Source organism: Hippocampus guttulatus, chromosome 22 (genome assembly GCF_054856545.1).
Source record: "Hippocampus guttulatus isolate MCC_2025c chromosome 22, RoL_Hgut_1.0, whole genome shotgun sequence".
NCBI classification, from domain to species: Eukaryota; Metazoa; Chordata; class Actinopteri; order Syngnathiformes; family Syngnathidae; genus Hippocampus; species Hippocampus guttulatus.
The window spans coordinates 2,024,925-2,039,956 of record NC_141282.1 but is presented as its reverse complement, the minus strand read 5'-3'; the positions used below and the strand labels follow the sequence as shown (position 1 = coordinate 2,039,956).

Genomic DNA, 15,032 nt, shown 5'->3' with positions numbered 1-15,032 from the left:
CATGTTATCAGATTACAGGGTGCAGGAAAGGGTTAAATTTAGCATTGTCATTCCCTGCCGGCCATTTGAGAGCATTTTGACATTTTCAAGATCCACGGGCTCTTGTGTTCTATATTTATACATACGCCGAATGTACCAAATGAAAGAATAGACTCTCTCCTTTTGCTGTTTTTCCAATATTTTTCTCATCAGCAGTCCCCCCCTCCTCCCAAAAAAAGGGTAGGTTTCACAAAATGCAGCCATTTCTCCAAGTGGACTCACTAACTGTGCTACTGTACTCTTTTCGCGAAGATGGGATATCGTCGCCATCTACTGGTGATTGTACATCAGTGAAGTTGCTTCCAAGTTTGACATTTGCACTGGAGCGGCACCAGACGCCCCCCCCCCCCCCACCACCAACCATCCTCATTCGACAAAAAAAAAGAAATGTGACGGACAGTTCCTACAGCTGTGTTGCTAACCCGGTAACCCATTTCTTGTTAACTCATGAAGATGAGTCATTTTTACCCTTTGTCGGGTAAAAACCGTGACCCAATGGGTATGGGTCCAATCCTCTACTCGATGCATTGGCTCAGTTCTGGGCTATTTCGCCCAATTTGGGTTACTTTGGACCAAACTGTGTACTTGGGATTGTGGTGGCATGAGAGGTGGATTAACTCGAGTATGTATCGCAATGAAGGCCCAGGCACCAAATATACGTCCCGCAATCATGGGTGGAGAAGCTCAATGAGGCTTTTTGCCTATCAAGACCGCCCAGCAGTCTCTGACAGTCCACTCCGACGAGCAGGTTTTCCGCCATTCATCAGAGTTTCATTCTCTGTCGTAGGGCCGGGCCGGTGTATCGCCCCGGTGAAAGTTCTTCCTGCGCGATGCTGTTGAGGTGAGGGCCGGCTTGGCGCTCGACTGCCTCGAGCCTGGCCAGCAGGTCCTGCGCCTCCCGCTCGGCCTTTCGCGCGGCTTTGCGGGCGTTCCTCAGGGAGCGCTTGGCCTTGCGGACGCGCCCCTTCAGCTGCTTGTTCCGGCGCTCGGCGGCGGACAGGCGCTCCTGCAGCTCGCGGCCTCGCTCCTCTTCGTCAAACAGCGCCGCCTGCACGGAGGAGCACAGCAGCTGGAGAGGGGCGGGGGGGAAGGTGAGCACAGAGTTAGCTTTGTAAGTCGAGTGAAACAACCTTCAAATTGAACTCGCACATATAACGCAACATGAAATGGTTCTATTTTCTTACTTTATAAACTGGCGAGTCTTTCTCATAGGGGTCCTAAGTAGGTTCTCTGTGGGATACCCAAAACATGCAGGCGCACACACGCAGCATCTGTCAAAACATCCGCGTCTTACCTGCCAGCTGTTAAAGCATCATCTGTACAAACACCACGTTTAAGTCACGCGTGCACTGTAAAAAGTACAACATTCGAATTCCAGAGCAGTATGCAAAACACGTTGCGACACATGTCTTTTCTAACGGCACCGGACTCGTCTTTAGATTTACATAGATCGAATCTCCAGGCAGCAGAAGCTGCGCGGTGGGGGGGATTGACTACCTTTCAAGACTCTGAAAGTCCACATAAAATATTTATGAGAGCCATAAAACAGTTTTTGAGCTTTGAGCGTTCCCCCCGCAAACTCCCTCATCGGTGCACGTTAAAAGTTAATGTGCTAATTAAGAACTTTGTTCCACACTAGCCCTGACTTCTCCGTGAGTGCATTATACGACATATAAAATGTGCCTTAAAGGGGTGGGGGGGGGGGGGACGCAGTGGCTTATCTTTCACGGGAAAGATCACACGGTGTCCTCTAACAAAAGCTTAATGAAGGGTTTTTGAAAGGAGAGGAAGTCTCTTGTGTGTCCTTCGGGGGGTGCCTGGTTCCCACGGGGGTGGAACGACACCCCCGCGCTCAACTCTGGGGGCTCCGTGATGTCTTGAAAGCTTAATGTGTCGACGGGAGGATGACAAAGCTTTCGACGTTTTGTAAACTGTACAAGTGATGAGAATTGGAGGTCTCTTAACTAAAAAACAAAACAAAAGGTCTTCCTAAATTCCTGAACAGCCGTTCGACGCCCTGACCGTCACGACCCCCCCTCCACCCACTACGACCCTCACCTGAGACATGTGAGTGCTCAGCCCCCCCCCCCCCCCCCCCAAGCCTGGAGGTCAAAGGCACACGGAACCAAGAGATGCGCATTGGCTTTGCGCTCTGAACTGAAGCTGCCTAGTGACCCGAAGTGCGTCACAGATGACCATCTCTGCTATTTGACCTTTAACCTCCCCCACCAATGAGTTGCTTGCTATAATCCTCACCGGCCGACATGTGAGCGTGTGCGGCCAATCCAGTGGGTTCAGAACAGTGACTTCTGACTCACCCGGTGGGGTCCAGTTTTCCCATGGTGACTACAATTTGGACTGCTACAGTCCCCCCACCCCCCACACACACATTCCTAAATTGCTGTGTGTATATCTCCATAAACACACATTTGTCTCCTCCAGTCGATTTTGTTTCGAACGGAATGTATTTTGTTGTTCGTGTCCACAGGTTGTGTACCGCTGATTTCAACTGATCAAAGAAGAAGCAAGGGTTGCCATAGCAACAAACCCACACCAAATGGCAAACTTGGAATGCAGCAGTGGAGTTGGCGAGGGGCAATGAGGTTGGATGAATGCAAGACCCTACCCTGCTGTCTTCCACAGTGTCCCACTCGGGGCTAAAAGTGTGGAACGGCTGGCTCCCCTGGGTGCAGTTGGAGAACTGGAAGAGGCTGGAGAAGGTGCGGCGGTTCTCGGCCGTGTCGGGGAAGATGGCGTCCTGGAAATTGACGCCGTGCGGCAGGATGTTGTAGTTCTCGTCCATCCTGGTGAAGAAAGTGGGGAACGTTCAGAAAGGATGTCACACATTTCAGGGTGAGGAACATTGTTGACGACTTTTCTTTCTGAATACTTACTCTCTATTTAAGTTGAATAATTGATCTGTGTGCACTACACTGGTGGCTCTTAAATTGGAATTCTGTATTTAGCCCTATCAGGGACGGCGGTTACTACAGTGGACAGCTTATCAGGTTATAGGTTATCGTTATTTCTGCCATGTTGGAAACCGTGCAAATTAACTGTCTTATTAATCATGGCACATATTTTGGTTGAATTAAAAAAAATCCCATTTGGCATTTAGTGATGCACGCGGTTCACATTCTGAGTACAGTAATCCCTCGTTTATCGTGGTTAATGGGGACCAAAACCACCCGCGATAAACGAAAACCCGCGAAGTAGCGTCCAATTAACATAAACAGGACTTTAACTTTTTTTGTTAAAGTCCGCAAACGGTCCGCGAGAAGCTGCAAAACAACAGCGAATCACATAGAGCAACATATACAGTACTGTACTCCATGTATATGTTAAAAAATTGTTGGAAAAAATCCGCGATGTATATGTTAAAAAAATCTGTTTGAAAAATCTGCGATGCACTGAACCCGCGATAAACGAACCGCGAAGTAGCGAGGGATCACTGTACATGCAAACACTGATGCGCGACGTTGGAGCCTACCTGAGGAAGAAGAAATAGGAGTAGTTCTCCATCACCGTGTGAGATTGACACGAGAGGTAGCCCAGGCCGGTGAAATTAAGTCGGGACCCCGCCGGGACCTCCAGCATGCTCCCCCAGGCTTGATCGCACAAGAGCTCCACTTCCGCCGAGTACAGCAGCCCATCCTCCGCGCCCTCGTACCCGTAACCGAATCCGACGGGCAGCGAGTTGTACAGGCTGTCCACCCCGCCGCGCAGGGGCTCCCGGTGGATGGCCAGAACCCGCGCGTACACGATGATCTCGGCTAGCTCCGCGCGGCATCCCTCGCTCAGTGGCCGCCACTCGGACGGCAGCTGACAGCCGTACGCCAAAGTATACCAATGCGTCAAAACGCCAAGTAGTGCAAAGAGAATAACTGGGCAAGTCATCACGGAACCTTGGGCTGATGCTCAACTTGCAATTTGAGTTACAATTTGACGATAATGAACACAAAAAGAGGCAACCTTAAATCACTCAGCTCCATAAATAGGAAAAGTTGCATTGAAACAACGTGCAATGAACCTGCTCCTTGAGTGCAAAACTTTGGCAGTCAATTCCAAAGTGTCCAACTCATTCACGCGCCTCCTCCTTCAAGAGAAGCACCGGCGCTGCATTCAAGGACTCGTGGAAAAGTGGGGCAAGGAATTCATTGTTGCGTTCAATGACAATTAGCACGTGAATTTCCACCGTTGCAGTGGTAATTCACAAAACCTTTCGATGTAGGGTTCCAATGTATTTTTAATTGAACTAAAAAGAATGTCAAACGTAGGAGTGTACTTTGTAAATATTCGTAGTGTCGTCCCTCAACATTATAACGTTTCCAGAACAGACAACGTCAAACTTATTCCCAAACGCATCATTTTGTATCAAAGATGCCCTAACGGACTCCTTTAAGTTCTCGTCGTGTCATCCAAGATTCATGGTTCAAAAATGTCAACCGTTTGGGGTTTGTTGGAAGGTTTAGGGTTTCAAAGTAAGGTTTCAATACAGAGTAGAATTTTTTACGGTAGTTTCTAGCCAGGGGTTCAGACGCCATCCTTTCTTTCTTCTGTCTGCCTAAGATTCCTTCCATTTTTTTCTTGCTGCCTTAAACAAGTTTATTTAAAAACGTACACGCAATACCAGCGTTTGGCCCACCCTGCATATGACTGTATTAAATAGAATCAAGACATATTGTAATTAAACTCGTTATTCGTACTGTGGTGGGATTTTTGATTTCACTGTGGAAATAATCGACCGTTAAGAGCGGGGCGGTTGATTGGCGTTGGTGACATAAGCAAAGTTGGAAAAGCAAAGGGAACATTTTGTGAACATTTTGGATGAAAGAGAAAAGGAATATTTTGTATTGTCTCGGACGTTGGCTCAAATTACGAGTCTGTGTGGGCCCGGGGGAATCCCTGGGCATGAATTGGAGAAGCGACTGAAGTGCACCAGCAGTTTGCGTTTACAACACTGCCAGCTAGTGGATTTTAAACTGAATGCGAATACAGTACAGTACTGTTGAACACAAGCTGCCATCTCTCTGCGTTTTAAAGAAACTTGTGACATTACGCCGTGGAATCAACCAAAACTCAAAATAATTAAGACATTCTAAGTGTGCTGTTTAACTGTAGAATATATTTTCCTTCTGTATCACAGACAGAAGAACTAGACATATTCGTAGCTAATTTATATACTGTACAAGGAGTCCTCGGTTTACGACGGTGTTCCGTTTCAACGACGGCGACGTTATCAAAATCTGCACGTAGTCTCTCACTAACCTATGTCAACGCATTAATAAAGTCATAAGAATTAGTTCGTAGCGCGAGGTTAGGGATCGTCGTTAACCGAGGACCAACTGTCTCGTCGATGCATTTGACATCCTTTTTTTTTTTTGCTACGTCACTTCAAGGAAATGGATTTCGTCAAGTGCGCGTAGCTTTTGCCAGGAAAACAAGACAAAAACTCTCTTCAACATAAAAGACGTCAACTTCCTCAGAGCCCACAATGAGTGACAGTCGTTGACGTGTTTTACCTTATTTTGAAGTCGCAAACCAGAAGCGTGTTTGTTTTCGGTGGTGGACTTGACGTAAACCTAAAACCAGGAGCAGACATTGCAAGGTTCATCAACAATCCAACTCATATCCTAATATCAAGTGTTGCTCAGTTGTGGTCGAAACGAACGTCCAAGTTTTGCTTTCCGGATCCCACAAGAGGTCAGTTTTAAACACGTTTAATTTATCGTTGTGACGCAGTTTGGCCGAAATGTGTTGGAAGTGACTTTGAAATCGAACTTGGCTCGTCGTTTATTACGGACTGAAACGGAAAGTAGATGCATTGTATAATACTTGGTTCTACCGAAACGGATATTTACTCTTCCAATCGTGCCGACTGGACCTCTGTGACTCTGCTATGGAAAAAAATACAACATAGTGGAAATAGTAGAAGCGTAAGCGTTTCTGTGAAACTAACAAAACTGAAGCTACATTTACAATCTACACACACATCAAACCAGCTCGGAGTAAACAAGAAATGAATTTAAAAGAAAACTAAAACTGTTACATGAGTGTGCTTGTACGGGGAGCGCTTTATAGTTTACAGTAGATGTCTTCAGAAGGAGAGAGGACAACACACTCGCTTCAGCCTTATTTGCTGTGTAAACACTCATCAAGGCAGCGATTGAGCCGATGAGTTATGTGGACCTTCAGGACTTGATAAGTTGTCATGTGACCCGCCGACGAAATGATGTAATTTCAAAGAGCTTGGCAGTTTTCCTTGATGCTGCACAATGCTCAAGTCCTGAGTCACTTCAGAGACGGTAATTACTTTTCACAGAGATAAGTGAATAAACCGCATGGGAAATATAAAAACCACAAAATACGAGACAAAACAATGCTATGACAGTGTCACTTGAAACTAGGATTGCAAAGTTACTGGACTTTTCAAAGTTTGCGAGTCAACTGGCTTTGCAACGCTAATCAAAACAGCGTTCTCGATAATATAAATAGAAACGTTTTGTCTTTTATTCCTCCTCTCAGCGTCATGGCATCCGAGGACCCCATAATGAATGGGGAGATCTCCCGCTCCCCTAGTTTGGTGGGAACACCGGAGGAGGCCTTGTGCCAGATGAACATTCTTATCCAAGAAAACCGCAACCTGAAAGGTGAGAGAAGCTTGTGGGCTAATTATATTACTGTTGTTTGTTGTTAAACCATCCAGTTCACCTGCTCTTTGCTCTTTCCCCCTTCTCCCAGAGGCTCTGCGTCAGACCAACCTGACGATGAAAGAACGTTTCGAGGAGCTGTGCACGTGGCGCGAGAAGCAGCGGGATGAGCGGGTCTTCCTGGAGAGGAGGCTTGGGGAGGCCCGGGTCCAGATTGAGGCCTTGGCAATTGAAAATGAGTTGATGAACGAGAAAATGGAGGCGGCATCAAAGTCAATCAATGCTTTGGGTGTCTCAAAAGTGAGTGCACTTGTAATATGGTCAACCCCCGTTTGGTACCGCAACGCGTTCTGGCTCTCCTTTCCCATATGCGAAGGCATTACGCTCAGGATTTACACAGTACACCATCATGGCAGTGGGGAACACTCATCCTAATTTTAGTAAGGAGCATTAAACATGTCATTTCCAGGTAGCAGCTTCCAGTCACAGCGCCGAAATGGACGCCTTGCGTGCTCTGGTCACTCGACTGCAGGCGGAGAAGAACGACCTGGTGGCTCTTAACTCCGAGCTGCAGCTGAAGATCGAACAGAACTCGCCTGAGGACTCCTTCATCCAGGTCATCACTGTGTCGGTGAGGAGAAGAAAGCCTGAAAGCATCGCCATATTTACAAAACAATTTTTATTTACATAGCTGCAGCTGTAACAAAGCGCCTGACAAAACCGTTTACATAAAATAACAAAATAATATAACACAATACATAACAAAAAACACGGACAGTCATGGAATCTTCACCACTTTCCTGCATACGCTTTGTTTGAAGCGGTTCTAGATGAAAGAGGAGAGAATCAAAGCGTCCTTCCACTAGTTGATCATAGACGTCATGCGCAAAATGCGCACACGTTTGCTACAAGCTAAGTTTGAAAGTAAACAAGTAGCTGAGGCGTCCAATGACCAAAAAAAAAAGAATGGTTCACTTCTCCCGTCCCATGTAATTCTGTTTCAATTCCAAGCGGCCACTTTCCAAACCATCCCATCTGCGCAGACCGCCCAACAGCGCCGGCATCTCTGCTAAACAAAACGGGGTTGTGAAAAATGCTGCCTATTACAGGCGCAAAAAAAACACAAGCGTCCCGGGGACTGTCCAGCGGCGACAGTCAAATAGCGCCGACATTCCTCCCAGCCAAAATCAAAGCAGCCACCACCAAAAATAAAATAAAATAAAAAGACAAAGCTCTTGAAGAGCACTTGCCGGTTCACATAATTAAGAGATACCCGCGTCTTTTCAGGACGAAGGCAGCCTCAGCATGAAGGCCGCCGGTGAGAGCGGCAAACATCTCGATGTGAGCATGATGGCGTCCCGTCTGGACAACAGCGACGTGACCGTCAGCCACCTGCTGCAGTCCCTCAGGAACGAGACCCAGCGAGCCGAGCAGCTGCAAGCTGAGCTGCAGTCCACGATTGACATGTACAGTGCACGCCGTTCATGTGGAGCACTTAAAACATATTTTGAAGGGCAAAAAAAAATAAAAAAAATAAATTCATATTGGTGTCAAGAAAAAAACTGAAAAATACATTTTTACAATTTTTAATGAATCCTGTGACAAAATGTCATCTAATATGTTATTGTATTTAAAAAATAATAATTTTATGTTTAAAAATGAAACATGGGATAGAAATGAACCTCTTTATTAGCCCTGCTGCATAACCACAAAATTCCCTTCAGATGCCACAAGATCACGCCAAAGCACAACATGAAACTCCTCAGTTGACTCCAATGTAGTTTTTTGGCACTATGTAATGTTTTTATTGCTTTGGTTTTAGTACAAAAAAATCAAGAAAAAAAAACGTCACTTTAATCTTCATCTGCAGGCCATGATTAACTTTGATCATTTTGAAGAAGCGGCAAGCCCCCCGACCCCCCCCCCCCCCAAAAAAAACGTACAGTGTTTTTGATGCTGTTTCACAACCTATCTTGCACTCTTAACAGGATCAAATCGATGGAGGAAAAGAGGAGCCAACATGTGACAGTAACGACACAGACCAACATGACAGAAGAACCCAGAGACCATTCGAAGACGGCACTGGTATTTACTGGACATGTTTTTGCGCGGCTTGAAGTAAATTCCCCTTTTTATTGACCACACGCTGCAACATCGGCATAACATCCTGTCAAAATCAGACCTTCACAAAAAAGAATTCTCAGCACTTTCAGGTTCACTTTTACTTTGAAGGTCTGGCTTTTGCCAGGATGTTCCACAGACTGGAGGGATTATTATTATTTTTGAGGAAATGAACGCTTCCATTGTGGAATACACCTTGCCAGTTGTTGAACCACTTTTACAACGACTTTGAAGATGCATCGAATCCAGGAAATTAATGGCTGAGTCGCAGGTTTTTATTTTCCTTGTAACACAAAAAGAGTACAAAAAAACGAGTCAAAATTTTGATGAAAATGAAAACCATGTCGTGCAAAAACTGGGGCTCTGCTGTATTGTCATTTAGAGAGTATAGTTGCAGAAAATGAAACAAGGTTAAAATTCTAAAACCGGTTTTGAATTATTATTATTTTATGTTTTTGTTAGCTTTTTCTCCCAAGCTGTATATACCGAAATAATGACAAATGTACTTCCTCTGTGTAAAATCAGGGCCTGTTAATCGAACACAAAACTGATATCCTTCTTTTTTTTTATTTTTTATTATTATTGTCCGAAAAGCCCGGCAAAATGGGCGCACAGCTGAAATAGCTTTAAATTCTGTTCTATGAAATGGCCACAGGTAGGTACACAGGTTCATCACGATATGTCGCTGGCTGGCCTAGCTCGATGAACATTCTTTTGTCATGAAAACATTTTAAGCCCAATTAACCGAGAATGAATCACGCCACCGCATCGGGATGACATCTCACCACACGGCGGTCGGGTAATGGCTTCTCTCAACCGTCAACACAAATGTTTGTCTTGCGTTCCAGGTGGCATCTGAGTTTATCAAATCGCAGATGATGATGCTGTTTAAAGAGCTGCAGCAGGCCCAGAGCAAGCTGGACGACGCGGAAGGCATGAAGAAGAACCTGCAGGACCGGTTTGTTCACCATTACCTAATGTCAGTGAAAGCTCACTTTCAAGGGATGGCACACGATGGTTCCGACTCGGCTCTCTCCTTAGCTGCCGCGAGGTGGAGAACGACGTGGCCACTCTCAAGGCCCTGCTGGCGGACTCGCAGGCGGTCAAAACGGAGAATGAGCAGCTCAAGCTGCAACTGGACAGCCTGCAGGCGCAGAATTTAATGGTGCAGAAGAAGGTCGGGGAGGGGAGGTCTGTCAACGCCCGTTGTTCACGTCACGACATTTCGTCATTGACTCGCATGTCATTCAAATCGGAGAGCTTGACCGATTGCATGCTGGGTTCATCCTCAGGACCAACCTGGCCCAGCTGAAGGACGCCTACACAAAATTGTTTGAGGACTACAATGAGTTGCAGGAGGAGAAGAAGAGGAGAGAGGTAATGTGTGTGTGTATATAAAGACACATTTTTCACTGGTACGTATTTGTCTGCGGGGGACACCCTGAACCGGTTGCTAACCGATCGCAGGGCACACACAACCATCCGCGCTCACAATCGCAGCTCGGGACGATTTTGAGTCTTCAGTCAGCCTACCATGCATGTTTTTGGAATGTGAGAGGAAACCGCAGTACCCGGAGAAAACCCACACAGGCACAGGGAGAATATGCAAACTCCACACAGGGAGGGCGGAGCTGGAATCGAGCCCGGAAACAAATAGACAAACAGGCATTCGCAGGCACAATCACACTTTCGGGACAATTTAGAGGGTTCCATGAACCTACCATGCATGGAGTACCCGAAGAAAACCCACGCAGGAGAATCCAAGGCTGGAGCCGGAATCGAACCCATCACTTTATTTTTTCCCCCCGGCCCCACAAGTGAAAGGTTTGAATGCTTGTCTATATGTCGTTTGCGTGGATAGTCTTCCCATCTTACCAGTGAGCCAGATGAGGACTAGCCCAAGAAAACGGAATTCATGACTGCCTTCGCGGGGGGTTTTCACCCGTCAAATCACTGCAATGATTGCAGGCTGAGCTGGTGGACAAGGAGGTGGTGGACGATCTTCAAGATCAGCTGAGCGTCGCCGAGAAGGCCCTGGCAACCAAGCAGGAGCACATCGACAGCTTGAAGCAGGAGATTTTCGAGAAGGAGAAGGAGCTGGAGACCATCTCGGTCTTGGAGGCACAGGTAGGCGCAGTTCAACTAAGTGGCCCTTGAAAGCAGTCCACAGGCCTTTTTTTTTTTTAAACTTCGTAAGAGTCCTGTAGCAGTTGTGCTAATAAAATAAAAAATATATTTTTTGTAATAATAAAATACATTTCTTCCCCATAAATGTAGTTAATTAAAATAATTTACAAATTAATTTATCAGAGGAAATATTGGGAAATTTTTACAATATTGATTTATTGTAAAAAGCAAACAATGTTACAATATTTTTTTGTCAATTATTTGGTTATAATTATTAATCTAATATGAAATAAATTGAGCATTAATTATTGGTCACTCTTTTTTTTTGCATTCATTTTTCAAATATTTTTATTAAATAATGGCTATTTTAAAATTCCATAAATTGCAAAGAAATGAAAAATGTGCATGGATTAATTTTTTTGCATGAAATACAAATTGCTATTTAAAAAAGACATATTGTTAAATAATTTGACAATTACAAAAGTGACATTAATTAAAAATAAAAAATGGCATTTGTTGATTAAATTGAACAATTTTACATGAAACAAAAATATTACGAAAACAATTTTATGCGTAAATTATTAAGCAGGGGTATTTTTTAATTGCGAATGATGAACTTAGGTGCGAAAGAAAATATTTGTATTAATTTTTAAATGTACACAAGAAGAAACGTTTGTGAAATATTGTGGAATTTTAGTATTTTATTACATAATTGGCTTTTAAGTAAGATAATTACATGGAAACAAACTGCGCATTGAAAAAAATCTAATCAGCTGTTTGATATCACATAAAAATGTGTAAGCCTATTGCTGAGTGAAGTAGAATTAAATGATAATACAATCAACAATGCGGGAAATTCCACATTGTTCCTTTATTACCTCATCTTTTTGACCACACCCATCTTGATTCCAAATCAGATGTGGCCCTTGAGCATAATAAATGTTTGCCCTGCCCTGCTCTTAAGTGACATACAACGGCGGCTGACTAATTGTTTGCGCGCCCTTTCTCTCCGCAGGCCGAAGTCTACTGCTCCGATTTCTACGCAGAGCGGGCGGCGAGGGAGAAATTACACGAGGAGAGGGAGCGCCTGTCTGTTCAGCTGGAGTACGTGAAGAAACAGAACAACCATCTGCAGGAGATGAGCCGGTATGCCAAACGACTAAAAAAAAAAATGCACTGGAACTGTAGGTAGCAATGTGACTATTGGCAGGAAATGAAATCCAAGTCACTTACCATTGAAACCAAAAAAAATGATTTTGTGACCGCGAGAAGGGTACGCAAGAAGCAACACCATCAAAGCATCCCAATGACTGGAAAAAATTCCTTGTAATGCATCGCTAAATATGTTCATGAGTCATTTGTTCATTGCGAAGGGCACCATAAAGGTAACGTCGATGTTTCCTCATTTTGTGGAATTTTCTCTCTCCAGGCATAAATTAGGCGAGATGCAAAGGAGGCATGTGGCTAATGCAAATGCACACGGGCCAGCTTTAGTTTCAAGAGGTATGTGTCTTTGCTTCTTTTTTTTATTTTTTTAAGTCAATGTATGTGATGCTTAAAACAGACTGGGAATAAATACTGTCCACTCAGCAGTTTTTTTCTGTCTCGCAGGCACTGACTGGCAGCAACAGGGCAGTATTCCTGAACACGTCTGTCCAAAGTGCAACGAAATCCTGCCAGATATGGACTCCCTGCAGATCCACATCATGGACTGCATCAACTAGCCCCCCCCACCCCTCCCTAACCCCCTTTCGTTGTTAATAGCATTCGCCGTATTTGCACTTTATAATCGGAGTCTTCCTTCTGGTTGTACCTACTCTCTCCTGTGACGAAGAGTCGATATCCTTTTTTTTTTTTTTTTTTTCAGGTTTGATGGTATCACGCGGTTTGATTGTGTGAGTCGAGGCAAGCTGAGGAATGACCAAGTTAAAATAATTTAAATCTGTCAATCGGGAGCTTTTGTATTATTGTGTTCGGGTCCCCCCCCCTCCAAATTGTGTCATCTGGCACATATATTCCATGACAAGCAGATGTATGTAATTTGAGGAATTTCATACCATGAAAACTTGTTGAAATGAACCGCCACACTACTGCTGCAAAGTATAAGGTGACTGCATTGTTCTTTAAATTTAATTAAACTGTGATCAGGTCAGAGCATTGTTTCATTGTCAAGTGTCAGAACCGGTTAGTGCACTTCAAAATGACTTAATCTCGTCGCAAACTGGCAAAGCACCAAAAAAAAAAATAATTGCAACACGGTGTTACAAAAGCATTCTCGTCAAGGATTTCTTGGACTTGTGAAAGCTTACTCCAACATAAAGCTCATCTGTCACAAAAGGTAAAAAAAAAAAAAAGTCACAAGAACCAATCCAGGAACAGCAAGACATTTTGTTTTAGTCTTGCAGAGTCAAGTAAGCGTATAAATTATTGTCCACTCTCGCCATCTTTGCCGGTGACAAAGCGGACGTGGCTGCGCTTTCTTCTTGATGCTTTGGTGTGTGTCTCAGCTCTGCGACGTTCACAACAAATTGATCATGGAGAGCCTTGATGGCCGCCTTGAGCTCAGCCAGCGGGACCGCGTCGGTGCAGTTGGTGGACGACACCCACATGGCGTTGAGTTCCTCATGTAGCTCCGTTCGCACTTTCCGGATGGCTTCATCGGAGTAGCTCGTTGCCTGTCGGGCGACAAGTGTATGAAATGGATTTGCACACGCAATTCGGATCGTTTCACTTACGTGGTGGGAATGATGAGCGTCTTCAGTAAGGCTGCGTGATGCATCGAGTAACATGAGGGTTGTTGTGATGTCATCACTTTTTGCCTCGTTCACGGCTTGCCGTTTCACTTTGGCTTTATAGACGTGATTGGCTATGTCCTTGAGCGTGGGATAATACGCCCGATGCTGCTCATCCGGTGCCACGCCGTCAGACATTTTGGTTTGAACGTTGTGCTGGAGGACCGCCTGAACGTCCCTCGTGGTGGTGATGCCTTGATCGACGAGTTGCTCGATCCACTGGATGATCTGCGGGTGGAGCGGTTGGGCTTCAGTTTGGCCGCACGACAAATGTTCGGTGTGGGCTCGCCGGAGAGGAAAACTGATATAAAACCGGCTTTCCTTTGTCACTTCCTTCCCTACCTCTAAGTCTTGCAGCAGCCTCTCTTTGGCTTTGGTTTGCCAAATTGTCACACTCCTCTTTGCCGTCACAGCGTACTCTGGTAACCTGCAGATGTGCCAAACTGAGATTTTGGCCTGGCATCCTTTCTTTTTGGTGACTCCAGCGGAAAGTCTCTTTTTGGGCCTCTTCAGTCCACAGGATTCCATGTTTTCATGATTGCTTCTCATATTCTCATTCGAACACGTGCTTTCTATATCACTCTTTCTTCTATGCTCCCTTTTAGGTCCATATTGGCACTCCAGTATCTTCATGCCACCATACGTGAAGGGAACTCCATCATCGGCGATGCGTGGGCTGATGGTCCTGCAGAAAACAAAAGAGCGAGTGCAGAACTTCTTATTCTTGCACTTGAGCGGATCCACTTGCAGGGATGAAGACCGGCGGGTGCAGAATGTTGTTTTGGTAGCCTTTCTGTACAGTTCCAGGACATTGTCTACGCTTGACTCAGTAGTCACAAAGCCATGAATGTAGTCCCCATCTTTGCTGTAGTCCTGAAGGAAATCCTCCCACTTGACAACACCGAGAACCGGGTCGTCGTCGCTTTCCTCCATCCTGTGATGAAATAACAGTATTGCAGCTTTACGTTAACTCTCGATCTTTTCCCATCGTTCTTCGATTGGTGACCTTACATGCTTCTCGGACTCATTTAGGTGAACGTGAAAATCCGTTTTTAAAGCTATTTTACGTCACTCTTCTTAATAGCGCCATGAGTCAATTCTTACCCATATATTTCCTCAGGAACGCCTCACTCTAAGAAAAAAAATATTGAATTCGGATGTTTGTCGAAGTTCAACAGCGTATCAAGATCGCATTACCGTGCGTGAAGCTTTTTCTAGTCTTCAGGACCTCCGTAAGGTACGCCTACTATGCTGTCAATTTCTTTGCCGTTCTATTGCGGAAAGAAATACTGATAAAATATGC

General features: G+C 45.0%; 2 protein-coding genes across 7 annotated transcripts; one reads left to right on the top strand and one right to left on the bottom strand.

Annotated features, from left to right (window-relative positions):
* Positions 1-833: 833 nt before the first annotated feature.
* On the top strand, positions 834-13,089 carry optn (optineurin). 3 transcript variants are annotated; one of them, XM_086102733.1, is made up of 15 exons: positions 834-1,130; positions 2,528-2,642; positions 2,733-2,892; positions 6,565-6,689; positions 6,781-6,989; positions 7,159-7,320; positions 7,977-8,155; positions 8,678-8,774; positions 9,659-9,768; positions 9,852-10,001; positions 10,103-10,187; positions 10,779-10,937; positions 11,953-12,083; positions 12,367-12,440; positions 12,549-13,089. In XM_086102733.1, the coding sequence occupies exons 3-15, from the start codon at positions 2,876-2,878 to the stop codon at positions 12,659-12,661; spliced, it is 1,611 nt and encodes a 536-aa protein (XP_085958859.1). In that variant the 5' UTR covers positions 834-1,130; positions 2,528-2,642; positions 2,733-2,875; the 3' UTR covers positions 12,662-13,089. The 3 variants fall into 3 exon arrangements, with proteins under 3 accessions (XP_085958859.1, XP_085958858.1, XP_085958860.1); XM_086102732.1 differs by having other exon boundaries at positions 2,528-2,892; XM_086102734.1 differs by lacking the exons at positions 834-1,130; positions 2,528-2,642; positions 2,733-2,892 and adding an exon at positions 5,591-5,742.
* LOC147185975 (calcium-responsive transcription factor-like) lies at positions 13,039-14,953 on the bottom strand. 4 transcript variants are annotated; one of them, XM_086102740.1, is made up of 4 exons: positions 14,834-14,952; positions 14,072-14,663; positions 13,673-13,957; positions 13,039-13,612 (listed from the first exon to the last, which is right to left on the bottom strand). In XM_086102740.1, exons 2-4 carry the CDS (start codon positions 14,660-14,662, stop codon positions 13,331-13,333), a joined length of 1,158 nt encoding a protein of 385 aa, XP_085958866.1. In that variant the 5' UTR covers position 14,663; positions 14,834-14,952; the 3' UTR covers positions 13,039-13,330. The 4 variants fall into 4 exon arrangements, with proteins under 4 accessions (XP_085958866.1, XP_085958865.1, XP_085958863.1 ...); XM_086102739.1 differs by having other exon boundaries at positions 13,673-14,663; positions 14,927-14,953; XM_086102737.1 differs by having other exon boundaries at positions 13,673-14,663.
* Between the last annotated feature and the right edge of the window lie 79 nt (positions 14,954-15,032).

Bases quoted from the DNA above. Each gene is read 5' to 3' on its own strand.
- optn (XM_086102732.1), top strand. From the start codon at position 2,648: ATGAATGCAAGACCCTACCCTGCTGTCTTCCACAGTGTCCCACTCGGG. The intron at 10,938-11,952 runs GTAGGCGCAGTT...TTCTCTCCGCAG, and splicing joins TCTCGGTCTTGGAGGCACAG to GCCGAAGTCTACTGCTCCGA. The intron at 12,441-12,548 runs GTATGTGTCTTT...TCTGTCTCGCAG, and splicing joins GCCAGCTTTAGTTTCAAGAG to GCACTGACTGGCAGCAACAG.
- LOC147185975 (XM_086102739.1), bottom strand. From the start codon at position 14,662: ATGGAGGAAAGCGACGACGACCCGGTTCTCGGTGTTGTCAAGTGGGAG. The intron at 13,613-13,672 runs GTAAGTGAAACG...GTCGCCCGACAG, and splicing joins ACGCTCATCATTCCCACCAC to GCAACGAGCTACTCCGATGA.